General features: G+C 52.6%; 1 protein-coding gene across 11 annotated transcripts in view; it reads right to left on the reverse strand.

Moving 5' to 3' along the window:
* MEGF11 (multiple EGF like domains 11) overlaps positions 1 to 27,315 on the reverse strand; it is a 345,568-nt gene that overhangs the window by 48,057 nt on the left and 270,196 nt on the right. For all 11 annotated transcript variants that reach the window (XR_011648443.1, XR_011648442.1, XM_071214251.1 and 8 more), the window contains exons 9-10: positions 23,547 to 23,759; positions 16,615 to 16,789 (exon numbers count right to left, since the gene is read on the reverse strand). Coding sequence is in view for 9 of the 11 variants with exons in the window: in XM_071214251.1 (XP_071070352.1) it covers positions 16,615 to 16,789; positions 23,547 to 23,759 (388 nt within the window). In the remaining 2 variants the exon portion in view is untranslated. The remainder of the gene's footprint in view (positions 1 to 16,614; positions 16,790 to 23,546; positions 23,760 to 27,315) is intronic.

Consider the following 27,315-nt stretch of genomic DNA (forward strand, 5'->3'; position numbering starts at 1 on the left):
GTAATAAAGCACACAATGCTGACCCAGAGGAATGTGAGGCTGTACAGCTAACGTCGAGCGCCTCCTCCCCACCCCCCCAACTCACTGTCCAGGGCTCTGTCTGATCATCTATCTGATTCGATCTCTTCAACAAACCCAAAAGCTCTTTTAAAAAACACAGAAAACCAACAGGCAAACCTTTCATTCTAATTCCCTGACTTCCATCCTCTGATCTGAAGGTCAGGCCTGGTCCCTGGTCCCCTGGCCGGTCTCTGCCGATGGACAGGAGTGGTAAGCCGCCCATCAGCCCAAGTGCCCCAGCTTAGCCATCAGCGCCGCCCACCTCCAGGCAACCCCGAAGCCAGGGTCCCGAGAGTCTCAGGGTGCCCCTCGTGCCAACCCCCCAAGCATGGGCCATGCTCTCACCCACACGCCTCCTCGATTTGTGGGCACCGTGAACAGGCCTTAACGTGGTTGTCTAGAGTCTGAGTCTACACAGGCCAGTGTTTTATGTCTATATGTACAGTATGCACACCTGCGTGTTTCCACGTGGCGCGGTTTCTCTATCTGTGTGGGTCTGGGTATAAATCTGTGACCCCTTCCTTGTCCTTTCCTCCCAGGGGTCATCCCTGCCACCCTCTCCTCTACCCCCAGGCCTGTCTAGGTAGAATTAAGCACAGCAGGGGACCCCTGGGCCGTGAGTGCTAGAGACAGGGATCTGGTTTTAATCCTGGCTACAGTGTCAGGGCTTGGGACCCTGCCGGGACCTAATGGGCTCCCATAATGTTTAATTGAGATGTTTGGACAGAACCAGAGGCCTGGGCCCTTTCCATCGGCTTTATCTTTCAAGCCAGGCAATTCAACAAATGCTTCCTGAGTGGGACCAACTCCCAGCCAGCCCTGGTAGTGGGTTCCAGGGGTTCAGAGAAGCCTGCAACCCCCAGGCAGTGTCCACACAGACGTGTTCATGCCTACTTCTAGATAGGTTTACTTGGCCCCTTTATTATCTGCCTTTCCCAAGTGGACTAGAAGCTGAACAAGAACAGGGATCTCTTGTCTGAGTTGCCCTGGGGTCCCTAGCTCAGTGCCTGGCAGAGAGCATAGGTACTTTATAAATATTACTGAACAGACGAGTGAGGAGCCCAGGTGGGTGGGGCTCCCGTCACACACAGGAAGCAGAATATCGTCTGGTCTAAGGATGGGTCCCATGCTCCCCCACTTACGCTGGCCTCCGTGGGGACCCTCATGTGAGGGGAAAGCCAGGCCAGGGCCTGCTCTCCTGTGCCTCGCTGCCCCCTCCCACCCCCTACCCTGCCCAGCTCTGCCAGGGCAGGTTGAGGGCGAGAAGCACCGCTGGAAAAGTACCATGCACCTCTGGTGCATCCACTCGGGGAAACAAGACCCTCTGAGCCAAGAGGCTCACATCCACCACCTTCCTGGAAAGGAAGAGGACCCTGAGCCCAGAGGGAGCCCTGAGGCAGGACTGGGGCCAGCAGGCCCTCGGGGATGGGGTCCTAGCCACCTCTCTCCCCTCACTCGGGGCCTGGCCCCAACCAGCCCTGAATTTGTGTGTTGATCTTTCCACTCTCTGGGGCAAAGGACAAGGTAGCTCAGACCAGAGGCAGAGCCAGGGAGTTTGCATTTGGCACCTCGGGTGTTTCCATCACCCAGCATCTCTGCTCACTCCCCTCACCAGGCTTGGGCCCAAAGGCCCTTTATTGAGACTGTCCCCCAAGATCCCCATCCAGAATCCCCACTGCTGGAAAGCAATCTTCTCATGTTAATGCCACGTGTATACAGCAAACACCAATTACATGAGGCTCTGGATGTCAATCAGTCTCCCCAATTTTTCACCACCAAAGACCCTTTATTGCCTGCCTTCTACAAAGCTCTCTCGACTTGAAAGGCACTGCTGTCACTGTGCTGGGGTCTAAGGCGTCAGGTATTGAGCAGGTGCAATTTGGCCAGTGGCTACCTGCAATGTGACTCTGGTGGCAGAATCTCCCTGCCAACCATGACCTAGAAATTCAATGATGTCACCAGTCAGAGCCTCTGATCAGTGCCTGCCTACCTGGGATACCACATGGAGTTAGTTTAATTCCAATTAAAAGAAAAACCTTGGTGTTTTGGCTAGCCTCATCACAGGTAAGGTCGAATTTCCTGTAGGTTTTGCAAAATGTTCAAAAGGGCTCTTGGCAACCTGCTCGAGCATTTGCAGGTGTCTAGCTGGAAACCACTGGCTGGGACTTCTCTCAGGGCCCTTTGGCTCTCTTTGAGCATCTTCTTGTTTGCAGCAGGGGACACTCCCAAAGGAGCGAGGAACGGTGAGGCCGCAGGTGGGGAGCCAGCTGGGAGGCTGTCACTCAGCCTGGGCTGGGGCTGGTCACACACCCATTCCTTATGGCAGGTGTCAGAGCTGGAAGGGCTATTGGGAATCACCCAGTCCAGCTGCTTGCTTTACAGGTGAGAAAACTGAGACTGAGACAGGGAAAGTGACTTGCCCAAGATCATGCAGCTAATGCAAGGCAGAGATGGGTTTGGAACTCAAATGTCCCGGCTCCCCCATTCCAATCGCAGGATGCTTACAGCTGTGCGGTGCAACTCTGGGTTACTCTCTGCTGCCCCAGTTCAGCTTGACAGTGCACTCAGTACCTAGGCCTTGACCTTGAGGAAGGGCTGCCCACCAAGGCCCAGATGCTTTGGCCCTTTCTCAGCACCTGGAAAGTGAAGCCTGCAAGTTTTGTTTTTGTTTTGGAGGTACCAGGGCTGGGGATGATAACTGGGACATTATAGTGGGTGCTCAACCACTAAGCCACACTGGCTCCCCTGAATTGATTTTTCATTTGCTTGCTTCTTCTTGTTTGTCTTTGTTATTAGGAGGCACTGAGAACTGAACCCTGGACCTCCCATGTGGGAGGCAGACGCTCAACCGCTCGAGCCACATCTGCTCCCTGCCTGCATGTTTTTCTATCCTGAATTATCCCTATCTCAGCCCCCTAACCCACAACCCCCCTATCCCTGGAAAGGAAATCCTCCACCTCCCAACAGGGGAAGCCTGCCAGTCCCGCTTAGTGTCTTCATTTTGTGAATGGTGAACCCTTCCTCTCATCCAAAGGCCTGATAATTATAGATGCAGCATTAGCTATTAACATCTTGAACTTGATTTGAAAGAACTGCTGGAGGAATGGAACCCCTGAGCAGGTCCCACTAAAGAGATGCAAATCTCAACTCCGCCTTCCACCTGCCTTCCCGCACAGTGTGGCAGCGCAGGCCCATACCCCGCTGGGTGATGAGTTATATGTTCTATTAAATTTTTTTTCAAATGTTGTTTATTTGAAATACGCTGCTCTGTAGTTCAGCCCTGTCTGGGAAAATTAATCAACAGCTGGGATTCTCGTGTTGATCATCTGTTTTCCTTGCAATGGGCAGTGGGTTAATGAGGGCTTTTTTTTTTTTTTTGAGTGGGAGAGGGAGGAGGGTGAAAGGTGGGTGATCCTGTCTCACACAGAAGAGGGAGGTGGTTTTGTCAGTTCATCTTCGGGAACCCTTAAATATGCTCGTTGGGTAAGAGGATGTGTGAACGGAGTAAAACGGAGTTCTCCAGATGACACCTGCACAGCATGTGCCTGCTAGCCCACGGAGCTTGATAGAAAGGACACTTGGATGGGCCAGGAGGAGCCCACCTGGCCTTTGGTTGGAAAGGCGGGTGAGATGGTTGAGGCCAGAAAGGGCTCTTGACCTGGGATCAGAATACATGGGCTTAAGTGAGGCACAGGCAGCGGCCCCTGCAGGCTTTGCCTCATTCATTCATTTACCCATTCCATAAGTGTTTATTGAACACCTACTACAGGCCAGACACCCTGCTAGGTCCTGGGCCTCCTTTATTCAACAAGACCCGATGCATTCTACGGACCTTTTTAGACTCCCTTTAACTCTCCCTTACTACCTAACTTCCGGAGCAAGTTTCCCTGATACATATTTCTTTAGGGAATTAACACAATTGTAATAAAATAATCACTTTTTAAAATCCATCTCTTATTCACGAGATTGTAAGTTCCATGAAGGCAGAGACAGCATCTGTTTAACCTTGTGACCCCATCCACAGTGGGTGCCCAATACTTACGCGCTGACTTAACTCACACATTCTGGTAATATTTTTAAGGACTAGTATGTGCCAGACACTGTGCTAGGCCAGGGGGTACACAGTGAGCGGAGCAGAGCTCGTCCCTGTCCTCAGGGAGCTTACCGTCCAGTGGCCGGGTGGGGGGTGGGGCACGAGATGAGTCTGTGGCACGAGAGGGCACAGGCTGGCTCCCTCTCTATGTCCAGATGCCCTGCGGTCTTTGATGGCCTGCCCTGCCTGCTGGTTGTTTCTGTTCTCCTCTCTCCTCTGTTATCCCTGGACTTGGCAGTTGCAGGGTCACCAGTGGTGGCTGCTTCTGGGGTCTACTGAGTGCCTGTGTCCCTTCAGGGCCAGTGAAGCTCATGTGTCGTGTGCTTTACTGTTCACTGAGGTTTTCGCCGGGCAAGTGCCAGCTCTTTGCCAAGCAGAGTGCCGGTCTTGGGGCTGCTGTGCTCCCCCTGCCCACCCTTCTCAGGCACCCCTCACTCCCAGCTCTGGGGACTCGGGCAGTGGGACTTCCAGGTGAGGAGTCTTATTTGTGATTTTCTAGGGAAGAAAAGAATGCTACGTGGCCCACAAGACAAAGAGAACAGCTTGGACTGAACAGCAGCCTCTCCAACACAGAGCAAACCTCCCTGGACCTAATTAGTGCCACTGATAAAGCAGCACCTGACAGTGGATACATGTTGGGAAAAAGAAGCTTTGCATGAGGCATGAGGAGCAGAGGCAGCTAGGGTGAGAGGGAGAGAGGGATGGAGGCCTCTTGCCACATTCATTCCTTGTCCTTACCTCCCTGTGGGGCTGGGTCATTCTGTCTGGTTCCCAAGGTAGGGGGTAATGGGTGCTGAAGGTTAGATCTGGAAGCTTCTGGAACTTTCATTTTCATTTATGACTGTCCAAAATGAATCAGATGCCAGTAACTGGAGGCTGCTCTGTACAGTCGTGCAGGCTGTGCACTGCACAAATCTATCAGTGCCACTGACACGACATGGTAGATTTGTGCACTTATTTCATTAGTTTACTGGTAGATGTCAGCAGAATGTCTTTAGAAAGGGGTACCTTTTTCTAATTTGCATAAAGATGCTCTCTGACCCCGACTCCTCAAAAGGCCTCTCTGAAGGAGCACAAATACCCTCTAACAGCTCCCTAGCAGATATAGAAAAATTTCAGGGAGACCTGAGAAGTGGTAGGTGTGGCCAGCCCAGCAGCTAGTTTGGAAGAACAATATGTGGGGTCAAGTTCAGGCCATGTCACTTATTGGCTCTGTGATCTGGGGTCCTTCTGGGGACTCAGCTGCTATCATAGTAAAATCATAAAATTCTTTTCTTGTCTGCATCAATGCCCTTGTCTTACCTGTAGCCCCTTTTCCTTATCTAACCATTTCCTTTCCCAAGAGTCTCTCCTGAGTTTGGAGAAGACACTACGGGCTAATAAGGGCTTACTTGGCAAACTCTTATCAGGAGCCTCCCAAAGTCTAAAATCCCTGGAGACTTTTGTGCAGAGCATATGCATAGTGGGTAGCCCATTTGGGGGGAGGTGGGGGAGAGACTCTGGTGCTTGCCACTGGCCATGGCCTTTCACCTGTCCACATAGAGCTGACCTAATGGCTTAGGACAGACTGACCCATCCCCACTGCTGAAGATGGAGGGAAGGAAACTCAAGCTTTTAACTCTATCCTCTTTGTGCCAGCCCTGTGCCAGGCACCTTTTTTTAATCCCTTGCCTACTTTCGTCCTTATAACAATCCTACAGGGAAGGAATTACTATCACCATCCTAGAGAGAGGGCATCCCAAGGCTGGAGGAGGTAACTTGCTTCAAGACACACTGTGGGAAAGGGGCTGCCTGACTCCAGAGCCTGTGCTCGTGCTCTCTTCTTAGTGCCCCGACTGCAGACAGGTCAGAAGTGACGGGAACCCCAAAGTCCTGAGCATGTACTCTGTGCCTACTGCTCTTTGTGATAATTTCATCATCTTCTTTCCTATACATTTATCATTAAGTAGATGTTGACAGTGGAGGCGGAAATGACTATTAAGGCTTCCAGTCGGAACTCTGTGGGGCATTTGTATCTTGTTAGGAGGCTCTTGACACCCAAAGGGCTTCAGGACACAAAGGAATATGGCTAAGATGGTGGGATAACAGGCAGAAGGAGAGCGAGTCAGCCCAGGGGCTGGCACCCATCACATGGCCTCTCTCCTCCAACAGACATAAAGCTGGCTACGCTGACGAAGATGACAATGACGTGGGCCGGAGACCTGGATATCATCAGTGTGGCACGTGGCTCTGCCCTTAGTTAAAAGGAAGCCGCTTTCCCTGAGTTTCCATCTCCTACTTCTGGCCTCATCTTCTTCCTGCCCCCCAAGGCGGAGCCCTGTCCAGGGATCTTGCATTTCTGTTGCTCAGAGAGACACAGAGTCCAGACTCAGGCAAAGCCAATCATTTATCGGTTGCAGCATCACTAAAAAAATTATGGCGTGAATGCAAAGAAAGCCGAGAAGTGAAAACCTGAGGGGCTTTGACTGGGAAAAAAAGGAGTGGGGGAGGGGAAGGCTGCCTCTGTGGTCCACCCTGTCCTTCTCTGCCAGTCCCCGGCTCCTGGAAACTATCCAAGTCTTTGTACAGCTGCGCTCATCTGGAATGGTTTTTTTTTTTTTCTTTTGGTTCCCAGAGGTTTCTCAGGCAAGTTTTCAGAGTGCTTCACCCCTTGCAGTGTGGGCCTGGAGTGTGCCCCCATTCAAGGCCCAGGGCCTCAGGGGGCAGGTGCCATGGGAGCTCAGTCAGGATGCGGCCTGGGGCAGAGGGAAGGGAGGGAAGCAGGGCCTCTGAGGAAGGCTGGGCAGGGAGGGAAGTCCTGGTAGCCAGTGTCTGGGGAAGGCACAGCCCTGGGCCCAGGGACCCGAGGAGACAGGGGAGGGCTGAGGCCTCCAGAGGCTTGCATAATCTTGCCCAGCCTGTTTCCTTATTTGCAAAATGGGAACAGTGACATCTAACTTCAGAAGGCCGGGGAAAATACCTGAGATGATGGGTATGAGAGCATTCTGCAGCAGAAGAACTGGGACCCATTTGGGCATCATGGCGGTGACTGGGTGCTCCATCCATGCCACCACCCAGGGTGGAGGCAGCCTGTGCCGCACCCACCGCACCTGCGCTATCTGACAGATGCCCAATTGCCTGTAATTTGGTGACCACTTCCAGACTCAGCTCTTGTGGCTGGAGCAGGGTGCCCTGGTGGCCAGCGTTACAGTTTCATCTTGTCCTGCAAAGACCACTCTGGGCTGTCCCACAGAAGAGGTAGTAGGAGGTAGAGAGGGTGGAGTGCAAGGTCAATCCATTGACCCTGGAGTCTGACCACTGGGTTCAAGTCCTGGCTCTCGCTCTTATTGGCCACACGACCTTGAGCAAGTTACTTAACCTCTCTGTATCTCAGTTTCCCCACCTGTGAAATGGGGTTTTTAACAGTACCTTCCTCCAAGGGTGGTAGTAAAGATGAAATAAGTTAATGTCTGTAAAGTGCTTAAAACAGTGCCTGGCCCAGAGAAAGTGCTGCATAAGCTTTAGGCAGTTAAAATTATTACGTGTGGCCCAGTAAGTAAGAGCGAGGCTACTGCAAAAAGATGTGAGAAAGGAGGCTAAGATTTGCCTGCTCTGTGCCAAGCACTTCTGTCGCACGTGCCTGCTGTCACCCCCACAGCGATCCCACAGGTTTCTTCCATGGGAGAGATGCACAAAGTCAGGAGGTGAACCAGCCTGTTGTGGGTTGAATCACGTCCCCCACGAAGACATGTTCAAGTCCTAACCGCTGACCTGCAAATGTGAACTCCTTTGTAAATAGGATCTTCAAAGAGCCTGTTAGCTAAGGAGAGGCTAAACGGAGTCAGGGTGGGTTTTAATCCAGTATGACTGGACACAGGAGGAGACAGACAGGGAGAGAGATGGCCACGTGACGGAGGCAGAGGGTAAGCTACAGGCTGCCAGTGGGCCACCACCAGAAGGCTACAGACTTCAGAGAAAGCGTGATTCTGCCAACACCTTGATTTTGGACTTGTGGACTCCAAAACTGGGAGACAATAAATTCCTGTGGGAATTTCATCCACATCGGGTCTGTGGTATTTGTTATAGCAGCCCTAGCAAACTGAGTCACTGCCCCTCGTCGCCCAGCAGGCGAGTGGCTGCACAGAGATTCAGCCTCAGGTTTCTCTGACTCAAGGTCTGCGCTCCCCAGAGATGGACCACTGCCTCATGGAGCTGGAGTCCCAGTGCCCAGCTCACAGCAGGTGCTCCAGAAGCATTTGTGAAATAAATGCATGTGTGGATGAATGAATGAGCAAGGGATTGGGCAATTAAATAAAATCACGTACGTTGAGCAGAGCTGCGGAGGAGAGCGGCTAGCCGAGGGCCTGCTGCAGTTACCCCGTGCTCAGAACAGGAGCCAGCCCCGCTCCCTACTGGCCACCCACTTCTTCTGGCCTTTCAGGGAAGCTCCTCTGACGCCCTGCCCCACCCTTTGGAATCTGTAGGGTCAGATGCAGGGCCTGGGCTCTGACCAGGACAGGGAGCTGGCGAGGAGTTAGCAGCCCCATCTATACCAGAAAGTCGGACAAAAACAAACATAACAAAACTGGGTGCCTCCGATCTGCCCCCATAGCGTCTTCCACTGCAGGGGGAGGGCTGCAGGCACCAGAGACCAAAGTCCCAGCTCCAGACCCCAGTAATGAAGGCACTGATAAGGACATTAGGAGCGCGGCAGGGAGAGACTGGTGTGAGCTGGGGAGCCTTTATTTTCTGCAACAAAAGTGTCAGCAGTTTTCCCTAATAAAGCCACAAACTGTGAGGTCCCAGAGGGAGAAGGCTGGACTCAGCCTTAGTGACATAAAACCAATTTCCCTTCCTTTGCTCTGTGGATTAATTGCCAACATGATTTACCCCCTAGTAATTCCCCCACTCTTCCCTGGGAAAAATCAGTAAATGTCTCCTCCCGGTACAGCAAACTCATGAGAGGGCGGGGAAGGTGGAAAGAGTCTTGGACTAAGATTTAGGTTGCCTGCCGGTGATCTGCTGTGTGACCTGAGATCAGCCGCTTCCCTCTCTGGACCTCAGTTTCCCCATCTATAAAACGAGAGGGCACCCCAGGGAAGGGCTGGGCAGGCTTCCGACTCTGCTGTTAGGAAGCGCGATTCCCGTCAGATGGTGCTTTACTCGCAGTGTCTCATCCGGCGCTCAAGCCGACCCTGACGGGCAGCACCGTGAACCCATGTTCCGGATGGGCAACCCGGGCTCAGGGAGGCGCTTACATGACCAAAGGAGCACCGCTTCTGAGTGGCAGGCTTGGGGTTCTGACCCAGGCCCGCCTGACCCCTAACCCATGCCCTTCTCCCTCCAGTATGTCATCTTTACGCAACTACCCGATCAGCCTCGGCAAACACGGAACACTTGCCACGTGCCAGGCCTTTTCCACGCACTGTATACATTTTCCCTAATTCAATCCTGAGAATGACGCTGTAGCCCAATCCCATGAGTTACCCCATTTTTGTTGGATGACAAAACTAAGGCTGGAGAAGTTTAAGGAACTCTCTGGAAGCCATAGAGCAACTGACGGCAGAGCTGGGTTTTGAGTCCGGTTCCACCTGAACCCAAGAGTTCACTCGGATACTGGAGAATGCCTTTGTGTGCACTGATATTTCTGGATCATTTCTGCTATTTTGCACTCTCTATGCTCTTCTGGTTGCATCCAGGAAAATTTTTCATGACATTAATTAGGAAGTTAGTCAAGGGGAGTGGGGCGGAATGAAGGATGAGAAGCTGGTTTTCTACTCTTAGACCTCAGTTTGAAGAAGAGAACTCTTAAAAGAGGAAAAGCACCTGCATGATGTACCTGTCACCCGGCTATAAATTTCAGAGTCCACGGTCCTTTCTGGCTCCCAGTCGCCCTTGCTCCCTAACTCCAGCCCGGAAGCCGCACGAGGCCGACATGCACTTTGCCCAGCCAGGGGGAGGCCCAGGGCGGGCAACATCTTTAAAGGACATCAAAAACCGTGCAGGAAAATCCAATCACGGCTCCACTCCTCTGGATTTTCATAACTCTTGCCCCCTTCCCGTCTTCCCCCGCCAGGGCAGCCGAGGTTTGCATATGACCTATGATGGCCCGGAGAAAGGGGAGAAAAATGTGGAAATGAGCCTGTGCATTTGGGTGATGGAGTGCCAGCTCCCCTTGCCAGCACGCGGGGTTCAATAACAGCGGACAGGGCTTCAAAAAAATTGCAGCCTAAATAGATGAGCCCTTTAAGGTAATAGAAATTCTGTCATCCTGGGCAGAAATATAGGCCCCGATTCCCACGGGAGGGGACACCAGACCACGCTCCCCCCCCCCCCCCCCCCCCCCCCCCCCCGCCATGCTCCCCGAGCCCGTTATAGCTCGGGCTGAAAGGAAGCATCTGGGCTGAGGAATGGCCAGAGGGCCCCTTATCTCCCAGCCACACGGGCTCCGCGTGGGGAGAGGCGGCTGGAGGGGGGCTGGGAACTCACGTCTCCCGTCCCAGGCGGTGACCTCACCCGCTTGTCACTACAGGCGCGGAGGTGGCAGCAATTAGTCTCAGCGCCGCGGAGGCGGCTGCGGCAGGCGGGCCGCCTCGGCAAGGCTTTAATTAAGGAACGGAGAGCCGGTCAGGGCAGGAGCGTGGGGGGCTTGCGAGAGAAACTGGCCTGCGGCTCCGAGGGGAAAGTCTCTTCTGGGTTCCGCAGCCCGTCTTGGGACGCAGGGAGGCCCCGGCAGCCCCGCTGCTGCCGGCCAGGGGGAAGCCTCCACTACCTCAGCCCCCATCCTTCCTCCGCCACCTCCACCCGCACCCCCAAACAGGACCGCCCCCTCAGGAGGGGGACAGATGACAATAGCAGCAGGAGCGTCATCGTCATCGTCAGCAACCACAACGGCCAATGCTTGTTGAAAGGTTACGCATTTGCCAGTCATTCAAAGTGCTTTTATGCAGTAACTGATTTAACCAGCCCAATAAGCCAGTGGGCTCTATTATTTTCCTCCTTTCACACATGAGAAAATAGAGGCACAGAGAGGAAAAGTATCTTGCCAAGAGCACACAGCTAATAAGTGGCAAAGCTGGTGCTGGAAGGCAGGGAGTCCAGCTCCGCTGTTTCTTGACCATTACTCAGAATTGTATAAGGTAGAAGCTCATAGCCTTTGCCGGGAGAACGCAGAGATGTCCTCGGGGGACAGCGGCTCCAGTCCCCCCGCTGCTACCTGTTTATTTGAACTGCAGAGAAGCAGATGGGAGTGTGCAAGCGCCAGCCCTGCTGGCAAGGTTCCTTGAGAAATGCCAGGAATTTCCCTGCTACAAAGGTCAAGCTTTGGAAACTTTTGCTGTGAGGTCGCCGCTCCTCCTGGCGATTTCATTCACCACAAAGAGTTCATTGCACAAGACTTTCCCGTGGTAGGAATTGGGGGGTGGGAGTGGGCAGGTGGTGCAGGGACTGGAGGGGGACCTGTCCCAGCCCTCAGGAGTCAGACTCTGAGTATGAGCCATGTGCTGTGGGAAGAGAGGAGATGGGAGGATTAATTCTGAAGAGAGGAGTATTCAAGGAAGGCTTCACGGAAGAGGCAGCCTTTGATCTTAGCCTGAAAGGCTGAGAAGGATCGTCATAACCTGAGGTAAAGACAGTGGGGAGGGCACTTAAGGAAGAGGGAAGAGCTTGAGAAAAGGCAACGTCAGAAGCCCCAAAGTGGACACTGTATTTGTGAGCAGTGTGTGGCCACAGCTCAGGTTTGTGGCAGGCCTTGGCAGGAGATGAGGTCGGAGGGACTAACTCTAGCTCTCAGGGCAGATTACAAGGGGCCGGAGCTGGAACTTTACTTGGTGGCAGTGAGAAGCAATAGAGAACGGTGATGTGACCCCAATGGCCAAAAGGACGGCACCTTTTGGTCTGCCCAGATCTCCGTAGTTCCCTCTTCCACAATGAAGCTACTCCCACAGGGCGGGGTGGGGGGGTGAGAGGAAGCTCCTCGTTCCTGTGCCACCCTCACGCAGACAGTCCCAGGACCGGGGGCCCTGCCGGCCTGAGGCCCTCTGTGTGGGCACAGTGACCCCCGCGCTGCCCTCATCTACCCCGGGCTCTGACAGGCCGCGGGGAGGCGTGGGGGCAGAAACAAGGCCGCGCTCAACTGGACACTCCCATTTCAATGACGGGCTCCCACTCCATTGATTCCGGGGGACAGAGAAGTCCACCCTCATTCCACAGATGAGAAATAGAGGCCCTAAGAGTCAGCGGAACCAGGACTGGAACCCTGGTTTCTCGCCTTCCAGCCCAGGGCTCTTTTCCTCTGCCAGGCAGCCCCGGTGCATTCACCCAAGTGTCCCCAAGTGATCCCCTGCTGCTGCCGAGCCAGCGTGTGGAATGCCCAGGTGCTCCGGCCAACTCCATCCCTCCCTCCGTCGCCCCAAACCCACCCCATAGTGCCTCCCGAGACCGAATGTCCCCCCAGAGTGCCTGGGTGGACCGGCCTGGAACAGCAGCGGCACAGGCTAATGGCTCAGATCCAAGTAGGACCTGGGGGTGTATTTCATCCTGACATTTGCTTGGAGGGGGTGCTGGGCATCGGGGAAGCAATGTTCCCCCACTAGCTCTCAGTTTAGCAGGAATCGTGACCAGTCTCTGAATGTCTACCCTATTTCAAGCACTGAGTGAGGAAATTTCCATAGGAAGCTTCTCACTCTCAGAGCACAGTTTCCTTTGAGAAAAGTCAGGCTTAGACAGATAATTGAATTGCCAGGATTTGAATTCAGATTTCAGTGGTTCCCAAACAATGGTGACCCTTCATCTAAAACTCAACTAACAAATGGTTCCAGCAGCTCCACCTGGTGCTTGACCTGAGCAAGGCACTTTTGGTTTGAACTTGGTTTGAACTTGGTGAACTTGAGTTCCTCATTTGCAAGTCAAGGATAATGCCAATGTACCTCCACAGGGCTCTAGTGAGGAATCAGAGAGATAATGCGTCCAGCAAGGACTCAGTAAATGTTAGCTGCTAGGGTGAATAGTGCTACTGTTAGAGCACCAGCTCTTTGATGGCGGGATGATTAGTCTTTCCATACTCCCATCTGCACCCCAGGGCCTTAACAGAGTAAATACCCAGTGTCCTGGGAAGGGAGGAGAAAAAGTGCAAGGTCCGGCATGCCCAGCTGCCCAGGTCCAGCTGGGCTTGCTTCTGCTTGTAGCTCTGTGTCCTCAGGGAGAGGGGCTAGGGTGATAGGACCACGTAGCTGGAGCAGACATGCCACTGAGCTCCAAAGTTGGCTCTGCACTTTGCTGGGGCTCCTCACATTTATGCTGAGCCTGACACTATCCTCAGCCCTCAGAGACTCTTCTTTTAGAAAGCTACCCCAGTGCCCTCCCTAAAGAGTCCTTGGTGGGAAGAGCCCTGGTGGGAGGGACTGCTGACTGTGGCCTCACGGCCATTACTGTGTTGGCTGCTTACAGCCCAAAGCAGGCAGGACTGAGGTGACTCCTCCCATTTTACAGATGAGGAAATTGAGGCCCAGCAAGGTGACATAACATGCTCAACGTTGCTAAGTCTACTATCAAGGTCTTCAGACACTTTGAGCCCTTTTGATTGGTCCCTAATTGTCCATCCAAAAATCTTTCAAGGAAAAAGGCAGATACATGAATTTGCAAACCAAGCAACAAATAAAGGCATTGTTAATTACCACCAACTCAGGAACATTTTGGGAGGGTCTCAGTGAGTCTGCTCTGTGGATCGCCCTGATCACCCTCTCTGGCCAGAGCTGGTGAACTGCTGGGAACCGCACTCATTCAGAAGCTGGGGCGAGGGCAAGAGCCATGGCTTGCCTCTTGGAGCCTGTGCACGCAGGAATGAGGCAAGCTGCAGGACAACCATTCACTGTTCCTCAATTGCCTGGAAGGGCTCCTGGCCCAACACCCAACAGGGCCCCAGAAGAGCCTTCCAGGTACGATGAGGCTGGGCAGGATGAGACGGATGGGAATTTGCAGATTCTCACCACGGCAGCTTGGTTCACAGTCTGTTTTAGCTTTGAGCCCCCGGCAGGGGGACTCTGGAGCAAGGTGATTCTGACTAGGGCCAAGTCCTACCAAAGTTCAAGGATGGAAAGTCATTTGCATCTCAGCTGGGAGGAAAAGAGGCAATGGCCTGGGGGTAATGGGCACGAGGACACTAGCCTCCCAAGGCCTTCCCAGGGCCCTGAGTGCGTCCTTCTTCTGAGGACCCAGTGACTAGGCAGACAGCTGGGGAGAAAAAGGAGCAAAGGGGGTGGTAGGGGTGAGACTCTCATGGCTGATAAAAAGGACCCGGGCCCAGAGACAAATGTATATGATCAGCCTATAGCCTCCATGACACACCTTAGCTCCTACTCATTTCCCCCAAAGCGTGTTTCCTGACTCGGTCCATGGAGTCAGCATAGTACAGCATCTGAGAAATCAGGGGGTTTATCTGCCCTGCACACACACGACAGAGATAGGGAGGGAGGTGCATGTGCATGCACACACACACACCACACACACACACACACACACACACACATGCATGACTTACAGATGGTGGAGCTGGGGCCTGCGACTTGCCCTGAGCTTTAGCTCTACCGGAGTGGCCCAGCCGGGATTGGCAGGCAGGGCCCACCCCTGCCCCACTCAGGCCCGGCTCTCAGGTCACCTCGGCTTCAGTCACCTGACCACTTCGCTATGTGAGATTTTCAATCCCAAACAACTCTTCTCTACTACCCAAACCCCAAACCTAGGGCACTTCCGTTTTTCCCATGGAAGTGATGGACAAAACTCACACCAGCACAGGTAAGTTAGAGAGGAACCTCTAGAAGGACCAGACTTCATTCCCTTTCAAAGATGCCACTGCAGTGGATTTCCACCCCACTTTCTCTGCCTTGGGGAGGAGGATGAGGGGGCCAAGGAGTGTTTTGTCCAGAGCTCTACTCTGCAGACCAAGGGTCACCTGTTCTACAGAAGACATTGTCACCAGGCAAGCCCTCACTCCAGGGTCATACCAAGGCCTTCCTTCTAAGTCCGTGACTCTTCACCTTGGCTGCATGTTGGCTTCAACCAGACCACACCCCAGGCAAATACATCAGAATCCCCAAGAGGGGGCCCAGGTATCAGCATTTTTAAAGATCCCAGGTGATTCCAAAGTGCGAAGTTGAGGGCCATGGCTGTGCGTCACCTTCCTACTCAAGGTGCAGACCAGTGACCAGTGGCATCAGGATCACCCCAGAGCTTGTTAGAGATGTCAACTCTCTGGCGCCACCCTAGACCTCCTGATCAATCTGTGCTTTAACCAGACCTTCAGCTGATTCCTAGGTTTCCTTAAAGCCCGGGAAGCACTGCTGTAAGGAGCTTGTATATCCTATCACTATACCTTATGGAAACCTGGCAAGGCAGGTAGATGTCCCACTTCACAGGTCAGGAAACTCAACAAAGAGAAGTTAGGTCACTTGCCCAAGGTCACACAGTTGGCGGGTAGCACAGCCAGAAGATGACTGAGGTCTGTGGTTCGAAAGACCATGTTCCTTCTATAGCACAAACGGCTTCCTCCAGCACAATCAAAACTGTGGCCATGGCAGACCCCGCAGGGACTGGGCCCGTCGACCCGCACATCACTCCTGGCCTTTGAAGAGGATTTCACTTCCAATGTCAAGTTCCCCAGAATCAAACCTCATAAAGCCCAGCATAATTCATGAGGAAATACAAATAGTAAACAAACACAGGGGGAAAATGTTCACTCTCCCTAGTAATCAGAGAAATGTAAATTAGAACAACATTGAGGAGCCATTTTCTACCTACATAATTAGCAAAAATTGAAAAAAATATGTTAGTAAAGATGTCCTGAAATAGGTACATTCATACACGGCTGCTTGTGGTGTAGATGTATGAAACCCTTGAGGAAAGTAATATGGCAACCTCCATCAAGAGCCATAAATATATTATGCCCACTGACCCTGGGAATTCACCCTAAGGAAATAATACAATGGTGTGTGTGTGTAAAGCTGTTTGTATGAAGATGCTCACTGGAAACAACTTAATATTCAGCAGTAAGGGAATGACTGAATAAACGGGGATACATCGGCTCCTGCAGCACATTTAAAATGATAATTAAGAAGCCCAAGCAGCACCATAGAAATGTGGGTGAAAGAAAGCAGAATACAAACCTGAATAGGTGCACTATGATTATTAGGATGTAAAAATACCATATGCCTAAGGATTCAGACAAGGAGAAGGTGACACAAAGGAAGATAACTGGTGTTTCACACCACGGGGATGCTGGATGGGCCCCTCCTTCTTTTGCTTTTACAATGACAAACCCCAGTGGAATCGGCCCTTTGAAACAGCCTTGGGGCTCTCCAACCAGAGGTTCTAAGGGGGCCACAAAGAGACACTTCCTCTCTTCACCTGGGGGCACGGGGGCACATTCCCTGATTCCACCTCGACGTGATGGGGAGGAGGGGGGCCGGGGGAGGCTCCTCCTGTCTTACCATGAAGCCTGGCGCACAAGTACAGCCCCCGGTGATGCTGTGGCAGTCGGCACCGTTCTGGCAGGTGCAGGGCAGCTGGCAGCCGTCGCCATAGTAGCTGGCAGGGCAGGACTCGTTGCAGTGGCGGCCAGACCAGCCCGGCTGGCAGGTGCAGGCTCCAGTTACCGGGTGGCAGCTGAGCAGGAGAGAGAAGGGGGCGGGGAAAGTCTGGTTAGAGAAACAGCCATGCCCCCTCCTCTGCCCACACCAAGGGTGGTCTGCCAGGGCCAGCGGGATCGAAGCTCCTCTGAGGTTAAATGGCTCATCATCAGAGGATGCCAACGCCACATGGTACTATTAGCCCCAAAAAACAGGCTCACAGTGGTTATGTACCTTGCCCAAAGTCATACAGCAAGGGAGTGGCAAAATCAGGATTAGAACACTGGTCTTCTGACTCCCAAACAACACACAGGGACCAAAGCAGAGGGCCAGCTCTGTAGTCCCTTGCCCTAGGGAATATGATTGGTCCAGCACTTGTGTTTGCTGAGTCAAAACGAGACTTCTCTTCTCTGGCAATGTCTGCATTGGAGAGAATACCCTCCAGCTGTGCTTGGCTGGAGCGCTTTAAGGAGCAAGCTCTTCTCTATTCCTTATCTGTTTGGGCCAGAAAGGACCATTTGGCTGGAGGAAGGGGCTGCCTGGCATGACCTCTAGAGAGTGTACTTCTGGAGGCAACCTCTGGCTAGCAGAGATCTGATCAAACAACCAATGTCCACCATGATCAGAGGGGATGCATTGTGTGGTGACCATGAAAATGTGCCTCTTGGATCTCCTGCGGGAGCATAATCGACTGATGGCCAATTCAGCTGCTACGTGCTGAAATCCATCACTGTGTTGCACAGAGGCCATACTTCCTGTGGGATGCTCCAGTCAGTGAGTGAGCATAGCAGGGACACTAACGTGGCACATTCTTGGGAGACGCAGGACTCTCCTGATGGGCAACTTTGTTGTGAAGACTCCCCGTCCTGCTGCGCTTTCTTAGAACTGTACTGCAGCCAAGCCCCTTCCTTTCTTCTCCCCTTCACACGGATCAGAGCTGCCTTGAGGTCTGATGGCTCACCCAGCCTGCCGGCGCCCTCTCCATTTCTCGACACAGGCATTTCCCCTAGGAAATCCTTTGCACTTGGCTTCTGCTTCTGGAAGCATCCAGGCTAACGCACCAGGGAAAGTGCAAGATATTAGAGGCAAGCCTCTTAGATTCCCTCCGTCACCTGCCTCCCTGCTCTGGAGTCCAGCTTAGGTGATACAGTAAGAGAAGCATCCACCGGGTGGACAGGAGGAGCCTGGGTACAAGTCCTGGTCCTGCCAAGTTCTAGGAGGACAAGGGCTGTGTCCCTCTGGGTCATTGCCAGAGCCCCCAATGCCTGGCTCTACTCAGTACCCAACTAAATATTTGGGAATGAATAGAACTTTCACTGCATATCATTTAATATGTCAGTTGACTTATTATTATCCGCCTCCCCAACTAGGTTGCAGCTCCATGCGGGAAGGCCCTTTGCCTGCTTTGTTCACCTCTGTATCGTACCCCAGTGTCCAGGAGGATTTCTGACACTCCGGAGGGGCTCAAAATGTATTTGGTGAATAAATTAATGAACAAACTAATTGTGTGAAGCCTTGCCAAGTTGCTTCTCTCTGGGCGCCCTGGTTTTCTCACCAAAAATGAGGGGGTGGACAGAAGCAGATAATTCCTGAATAGGAAGTGCAAATAGCTAATAATCATCTCGGAAAATGTTTAGCCTCATTAACCATCAAATCAAAACAACTGGATGCCTCTTTTTCTCTCTCAAAATAGTAAAGATTTTAAAATGGGACAAAACTCAATGCTGGTGACCGTTTTTAGGAAATGATTAGGGGTTATGTATCACAAGTTCTAAAAATATTCAGAGCCTTTGGTCTTGTAATTCCATTTCTAAGAGTCTATCTGAAAGAAATAGTTGTGGAGAAAGATTTATGCACAGAGGTGTTCCCTGAAGCATTATTTATAACAGCGGAAAATGGAGGCAATTTAAATAATAAGAAATGGTATACGATCAGGCACTTTGCGCATATATTTCTCTTTTTCCAATAAGCCTGTGCGTTAGGCATTAGAGTCTCTGTTTTACAGATGGCAGTTGGACGTTATGTGACTTGCTCAAGGTCACACAGCCAAGTCAGCGGAGGAGCTGGGCTGTTCGACCATGTACTGTCTGCCGTCTCATGCTGCCTCTACAAATGGGGTACTGTTTAATTGCATCACAGCAATCCATACGGAGGAATGTTAGGTAGTATTGAAATCTTTTCCAAAACATAATAATATGATGTAAGTTTAAGAGGAACAAGCGAATTGTATATAAAACTATGATCCAAAATAGGAAAAAAAGTGATATAAATATATAGATACAGATTTGGATGAAGAATGAACAAATTACAATAAAATGGCTTTTGTGTTTATCTCTGTGTTGAGAAATTACAAGCGATTCTGAGTTTTTCTCCTTTACATAACTGTGTATTCTCTAACTTTCTAAAACCGAGCATCTATTAAATCTATAAAGCAATAAAAATAGTAAACATGTTTTAAAAAAGAGGAGTGTGGGTAAGTAATGAGTGTTTGGAGACTCAGAAAGAAAACCTGATCGGACAAACAATTCAGACGCCAATGGGCTCAGAAAAACTTCTCCCTGAGCCCCCAGCTTTGCAAGGGGAGATAGCAGCCCTCTGGGGGGCTCTGACGGTTTGGGGGTATTACACTCTGCCTAATGCCATAAGCAAAGCCCTTAGGCACAGCCTTCCTAGGTCCCAACTTTCCAGGGGCCTCCTCTGGAGTTTGCGTTTAGGGTTTTAGGGACAAGCTCAGCTGCAGTTGCGGTGACTCATGTGCGTGGGCTCTGGCTCCAGTGACCAGCTCCGCCCTGCCCTGGAGAGTCTAAAAGTTCTCCGGCACTTCTCACTTCTGTTGTGTCCACAAATCAAGTTTTCTTCTCTCTGCTCCACAAACGGCCATGCCAAAGTTTGCCCACTACACGCTTTGGTGGGAACATCACCCTGTGACAAACTCACGAGACACACACAACTGACCCTGGGTGTGCTTCTTGGTCTCTTAAATTAGGTCTCACAAAAGGCTCCTAAGGATTCCCCACGGTTCCTGCTTTTGATCTCTGCTGGCATCGTTGGTGGCTTATGGGTGCATCTAAAGAGTCTTTTTACTTTTTGCTCTGGGAAACCAGACAGCTCCAAACCAAATCTAAAATCATGTATCTCTTTCTCCTTCTCATGCCCCTAAGATTCCTTTTTAAATGGAATATCTGTTTTCTTAATTTAATTCTTTGTCTTTTACTATAAAAACTCCAAAACTTCCACTAGAAAGAAGGAATCACTGCTGACCGAGAGACTGTGTCTGTGCACTGCCACCACTGTGCGGGGCGCCCGGGTCCCCCAGCAGAGGGATTTACAGGCCTCCCAGCTCCCCTCCTCCCGCGGGAGCCAGTCCTGTAGGGCACAGGGCCTGCCGGCGACTGCTGATGAGGCTCCAGCAAAATTCACAATCACTGGGGTTTGGACTTATTCTGTTCTTTTTTTTTTTTTCATCTTTCCTTTCTCCCATTTTCCCCAGACGTAGATTAATCACAAGCTAATAGGAGCTGAAAGCTGAACATTACAGGAATCTTTTCAGGGTGGATTTTTCTGCCTTTCTTTGGGCCGCTGTGAGGTTTCTATCACCGCTGCATCTGCTGGCTAAATCACATCTTTCAAAGGTAATACACGATCACGGCTGCTGGAATTCATCTATGACAATCCAACTGTGGAGGGGACGTTTAAGAGCCCCCGTGCATGGGCACTCTCTTTCTCAAGGTTGCTCCTTTGTGAAGGAGGATGGCTCCTTTGTGTGTGCTATAAAGAGTTTTTATAAAGGGGCTGAAGTGTTGGAGAAGCTTCCTTCCCGGGGCACATGGGTTCAGTCCTGTGACAAAGGCTCGCCAGAGGGCGGGAGGTGGCGAGAGGCTGGGGTTAGACGGGACAGATGCTCTTGGGCTGGGGTTGGGGTGCCCTGTCCCCCTAGTAAAGCTGCTCAAGGCCTCGCAAGCTGTCTCAGGGGGCGCTTGGTTGTGAGCTCCACACAAGCCGGGGGGACATGAGGGGAGCTTCTGGGGATCCCACACTGCACCTCTCGGCAGGGTGGGGGGTATTGAGCGGAAGACCACGGGAAGAACTTCTTCCCCCACTGGCGGACAGATTGGGAAACCAAGGCACAGAAGGGAGGAAGCATCTATCAGAACACTTGCTCGGACAGGACGTTCTGAAGGCAGGACCCAGAGGCCCCGCGCCCAGAACCTGCAGCCTAACTGCTTTGAGGTGAGGGTCACAGGGCGCCCTTCTGCCCTTCTTGGATCCCAAGAGAAAGCTCTGGAGGGGGATGGCGGCTTGTGGGAAGAGAAGGCAGACGTGTGCGGAGGAGGTGCTCTCCCTCCAGGAGGACAAAGCCGAGGCCCAGGCCTGTTAGGCCAGCGGCGGTCGCCCTAGGCAACCGTGCCCCCGGAGAGCACTGGGTGATGCCTGGCTCAGTCGTCCAATGGGGGAGGGCATGGTGCTGGCATCTGGGGGTAGAAACCAGGGCTGCTCGTGCCTGGATTGAAAAACCCTGAGTTAGGCTGAACAAAAAACTTGGTAAGTGTTGGGTCTCAATCATAGGGGCAGGGTGTCAAATGAATGGGTGGAATAAAACAGACAAACAAACCGGAAAGCAAAGGATAGCCCTCAGCTCAGGGGCAGAGCCACCTTCAAGGGGCTGCTTAAGACGAATGCAGAGATTCTCTTCACCGAAGACCCGTGCCAGGCACCGTGTGATGCTGGGGCTGCCGAGACGGGGGAGCCAGGCAGCTACTGCCCTCCCGAGCCAGGGGAGCCCGGGGCGGTGAGGACTCTCCCTGCGTGGACCCTGCGTGTGACTCTGGCCCCGCGGAGCCCAGCCCGGGGCGGGGGGGGGGGGGGGGGGCTGCGGGTGCACTTGGGGCCCCTCCTCAGAGCTGCCTCCGCTTCCCAGGCCCTGGAACCCGACACGTGTTAAAGACACGAAAGTAAATAGTCATCAATATTGGATGCGCTGAGATTAGCGAAGGGGAAGAGGGAGTCCTTCCAGATTAATAATGCATTGAGGACTCCTTCACAGGAAGGATAAATTATGCAGGGCGCGGCTGCTCAGGCACGGGAGGGAAAACAATAGCTCTTTAATTTGGGGGTTGGCTAGATCTCTGCGGCAGGGACTTTCCCCGGGCTGGACCCCTGCAGCAGCCTTGTTTCAAGTCCCCGAGAAGGTCCTCCCTCAGCCTCCCAATGGGGTGAGGGATGGGCAGAATTCCAGTGCTGTCCCCCATCCGGAAACAGCCTGAGGCAGCCACCTACTCTCCTGACCAGCTGTGTGGGAATCCCAGAGTTTAGAGTCTTGGAGCTCTCACCCAGGCCCCCGGCCCAGCCCAGATGCCTCCTCCTCCAGGAAGCCTTCCCTGACCAGCTGTAGCAGTCTCCTGCAGTGCTTTCTACACGTAGTCCTGGATCACAGTTATCTGGGCACATGATGAGACCTAGCAGGGCCAGCTCCTTATATCTATCTAAGATTCACAAATACACCCCATTTTCACATCTGATATCAGATGTGTCACACAATCAATGATACACTATGGTTCCATTGACACCGTTTTCCTTTTTCAGTAGTATATAAAATAAAGCAGTGCCTCACTACTGGTGGTATCTAGTATGTGCAGAAATACAGTAGAAAGTGCTCAGTGTGTACGAGCGCCCCAGTCCCTGAGTTCCTGAGGGCTATTCTGGTGCTAAAGGTGCCTCTCTTTCCTCCTCGAGACCCAGCCCTGCAGGGGCCAGCAACGACAGCTGAGGCCATGTAGAGGCCGGCCCTGTGGCCCCACGGCCCCCTCTCGGCCTGCTCCTTCCCTGCCCTCTGCCCCTGCAGGCGGCACCATCCAGCCACTCAGCTGCAGGGACCAAGGTCTGCTTCCTTCGCGGCCACAAACTCTTGCATAGAAGCTTCTGCCCGCAGTGCCCAGAGGCCCCTGGGTGGTTTGTGGGTAATCAAAAGCTGGACGTGAAGGGGGGCCGAGGCGCCCTGCTGCCGCAGTGATGGGCTGCAGAGCTGACGTGTTCTCTGTGTGGTCTGCGAGCAGAGGTGGCTCCCACTGCTCTGAGCAGCCAGTTCTTCCGAGCTGTCCCACGGGCAGGCCGGGAGCGGGAGGCTCTCCCCTCACTCCACCACGAGATAAGACGCAGCCATGATAAAGGAGGTGCTGGGGGGGGGGTGCTGACGGCCGCATTTATCACCACAGGGCAGCGCCCGCAGGTGCATGAGGCAGGAGGGGGAGGGAGCTGGAGAGGCGGCTCAGGGCAACTCCGGCTTCTCAGCTTCCCTGGTTCAGGCTCCTCTGGAGCAGGGGTGGGGGCCAGCTTCGCCCTGGCGGTCCCCTCTCTGGGGGGGGACTTTGTTAGATGTGGTGTACATGTGTGTGACCAGTGTTCTCTAGCACAATGTTTCCAGCGTCAGTGACACCCCAAGCCCTGCCACCCCAGCACCCCAGCACCGTGAGGCCCCACCCGTCCTGCTCCCAAGGGTCGCCAGGCTCCCTCCTTGCTCCTGCGTGTGGGTAAAGTCTCAGGTTGGCTGGCTTTTCAATGCAGGCAGCCTGCTGCAGGGGAGGGCGGCAGGAGAGTCCCAGCCCTGAGGCCGGCTGCGCGGTCAGCTTCCCCTCTGCCCATCGGTGTGCGGCGCGGAGCTGCTTGCCGAGGTGCCGGCGCCTTCTCTGCCCGCCCTGGTGGGCACTCTGTAGGGCCGGGCTGGAGGTGGGGAGCGGGCATGGCCTAGGAAGCCCCTCTCCACCCGTGACCACCCTGCCCTCGTGCCCGGCTCATACCTGATGGTGTTGTCGGGGTGGCAGGGGCAGGGCGAGGCGCAGCCCGGGCCGTGCAGGCCCTCGGGGCACAGCCGCTCTTGGCAGCTCGGGCCCTTGTAGCCGGGCTCGCACTCGCAGGCGCCCGTGGCGGGCGAACACTGGCCGCCGTTGCGGCAGTCACAGCGCTGAGAGCACTGGAAGCCGAAGGTCCCGAAGGGGCACTCCTCCTGACACCTGTGGGGAGGTGAACAGAGCTGAGACGTGGGCACGGCTCCCCCACTTGCCCTTCCAGATCCACCCAGCATGACCCCCGCCTTGCCTCCAGGCCTAGGCCTGGTGTGCTTCACCCTCCCTCTTCTCTCCTCCTCCAGGAAGTATTCCATGATTTAGTTCATCCCAGCCAGTTCCCTCCATTATGCCAGGTCTCCTTAGCACTGAGTTTATACTATCATATTTCATTAATCCCAATCCTTATATTTAGAATATAACCTAATATATATTTAGAACTTATCTCTGAAATCAGCTAAGTCTTACAGTTAATGGCAGGTTGTAGCAGTTTGATATTATTTATGAATTCCAAGGAAGAAGGATTATGTTTGTAAACTGGTCTGTTCCTCTGGGAGTGAGCCCCTTTGACTGTATTTGATTCACCTGAGATGTTTTTGATTCAATTCCCTGTTAAGATTAGGGTTTTATTTGGCCATGTCAGTAGGGTGTGACTCAGGGTTGAGCCCCTGCCTCCTTGGTGGGCTGATAAAAGTGGACACCCACAGAAGACACAGAAGAGGAGAGAACTTTGTCACTCCTGTCCTGCCATGTGACAGGAGAAGGTGCACACAGCTAAAGCCCCAGCAAGAGAGATGAGCCCTGTGCCAGCCTACAACTGAGACCAGAAGAAGCTGGGCCCACGGAGCCTTAAGAGAAAGAAGGAGAGAGAGACCGGGAGAGACCACCCGCCATCTTGCTTCAACTCGGGGCAACAGACTTTGGTGAGAAAGAAGCCTTGAGCTGGACTCTTTAGGGCCTTGTAACTGTAAGCTTTTACCCCAAATAAATACCCTTTATAAAAGCCAACAGCGTTCTGGTACTTCGCATCAGCACCCCTTTGGCTAATACACGTATCATAGTCTAATTGCTAGTGTTTTTCTTTCTAAGGAGCATATAGAATAATGGTGCATCTTCCAATCGGTGACATCATAGAGCGATGAAACGTGGTCATTTCATTTCTCCTCATTGCTTCTGTTTTCTGAGTCTCCGGGAGTTTCCACCTGACTAGAGGAGGCATTCTCCTTCATCAGGTTGGGGACTCCACCGTATTAGGGTCTTGAATCGAGTCTCTCCCATCACCCCATCAGGGACGAGGACTGGGCCTTCTCTGTGTCCTGCCTCTACTTAGGCCTGGTACCTGGAGCTCCAGGCATAATGACAATTATTTGACATCATTAACCATCCGTTTAGGGGCCGTGGGTTATGGCTCCTCTGCATGGCTGTGATCCCAGCCGCCGAGCGCCTGGCCCCTGAATGTGTTCCTGTCACCACTACCTCCCCCTCCAGCTCAGGGCTGCTCCCCGGGGGAGACAAATTCATTGTCACAGCAACTGGATCCTGACAAGTTGAGGGATAAATCTAGGGGCAAATGTGGGCGACTCCTGCATCCCAAAGGCAAATGGAAATGGCCCCGGAACCCTGCAGTTTTGGGTAATCTGTGTCCCAGCACTGCTTTTAAGGTACAGATAATTGAGAACTGAGCTGACAGCTCTCCGTCATCTGCTTCCTGCTTGGTAAGATGGGATGATACCAACTAAACCACATCGGGTTGTTTGAGGATGAAATGAGATAATGCATGCAAACGTTTATAAAAGAGCCTGGCACATGGTAAGGGCTCAATGAAATATGTTAGTTATTATTTTTGTTAGTAATATTCTTTTGAGTTCTTATAACAGCCCATCTGACCTTCTGACCTGAGATTCCGGCATGAGAAAACCTCACAAGGAAAAATCCCAAAATGTTAACAGTAGGAATCTTTGACTTGAGGGATTATATATTTTCCGAATTCTAGGTTTTCTAAAGTCTTCTATAATAATCAGGGAAAAGAGCAATAAAAATGTTTTAAAAATACAGCCCTAGTTTCTTTCTTAAATCTTGGAGGCTCATGCACTGGAACCAAATATTCTTCTCCCAGACCAGGCAGGGAGACCCCACGTCTGGGTGACGAAGGCTGCCTGCCGTGAGGGTAAGTGTCGTAGGGCCAGCCAGTGAAGTGTGTGTGTGGGGCAAACTGTTGGGGCACTAGCCTTGGCAACTCCAGATTGGGGTGTCCCTGTCTCCTCTTCCCTGTCTTTGTGTCCCTGTGCCCACAAAGACGGGGGAAGGAGGGGGTGACGGAGGGCTGGGCTTGAGGGCTTTCCCTTGTGGAAAGTGCAGCCAGCTTCCCCCTCAGGGCCGCTGTGGCCAGTGGAGGAAAACGGCAGAACGGAGGCCCAGGAGGGCCGATGGCAGCAGCAGACCCAGCCCTGGAGGGACGATATTGGGGCTTCCAGCTCCAGCCCCTGGAGCAGCAGATACTCTCACCACTCTTCCTGTGGAGTGGAGGACACCAAAACGCACAGAGCTGATGTGACTGTCCCATGCTCACACAGCTTGCAAGTGGCCGAGACAGCCCCAGATCACCTCATGGCAAATCTTGCTGCATTTTAGCCAATCTGAGGCCTCATAGAAGGAAAGGGGGCAGAGGAGCAAGGGAGGAAGAGGAAAGAAAGAAGGGGGAGGAAAGAAGGTGAAAGACAGGAAGGAGGAGAAGCAAGATGGGGAGTTAAGGAGGGAAACTGAGGCAGGAAGGGATGAGGAAGAGCACTGACGACTCGGATAATCATTACCTCAATGGGCAGCCCCTGTTCAACCTCAGAATAAATATCCCCAGGTGTCCTGAGCTTGGCTGGCCTCAGATGTCGGAGGAGAAAACCCAAACCAAGAAGGGGCTGCCCAGAGACCCCCCCGATGCTCCCCCTTCCCCTCAGACGTTCCTGTTCCCTCCAGCAGACCAGGTCCCGGCCGAGCCCTGGACACAGCCTCCCTCCGCAGGGCGCTTTCCCAACCCCATCATACTTAAGGGGTGAAAAAGAAGCTGCGAATGAAATATTGACAACCTGAACCATTTACATAATCAGTCCCTTTTTTTTTCCTACCCACAATTTAAACAACTTATTTATTTAGAGATCAAGCAACGACTGCTAATGAATTTTACACAAAGCATGCTAATAACGGGGCCTGTGGAATCACAGCAGGAATTAGTTTTCTACTTAAACATCCTTCCTTTGCAACATATCAATCTAATGTGTCCGATACTGCCATTAACAACCAGATACATTGCTCAATTAAATTACAAAATGAGCTGCAAAGCCCTCGTTACGTTTCGTGTTTAATTTACACTGGGTTCTGCCTATCTGGGGAAGTCTGCGTTATTACACCCGCTCAACTTTAATATGCTCGCGATGATTTGGGGTGGGTTAATGCAGCTGTCACCTACAAAATTAATGGAGGCAATTTTACAAAATATTAAACACCAGGCGGCCCGTTTAAGGGCGAAACCCAAATGCTACCCGACCTTCCCGTTACTCTCCTGTACTTAATTGGTGAAGCTTGCCAGAGGGCCCCAGGCTTTTGGGGTTTCTCTTTCGCCCCAGGATCGTGGCAGGGCTCCAACATGGAGAGGGATTTTGGATTGTTTCTCCAGTCGGGACATCTTGGAAGTGACACTCGAGAGCCAATGAGGTAGGGTCTGCTGGGACTG

The sequence above is a fragment of the Dasypus novemcinctus genome, chromosome 3 (assembly GCF_030445035.2).
Source record: "Dasypus novemcinctus isolate mDasNov1 chromosome 3, mDasNov1.1.hap2, whole genome shotgun sequence".
In the NCBI taxonomy this organism is placed as follows: Eukaryota; Metazoa; Chordata; class Mammalia; order Cingulata; family Dasypodidae; genus Dasypus; species Dasypus novemcinctus.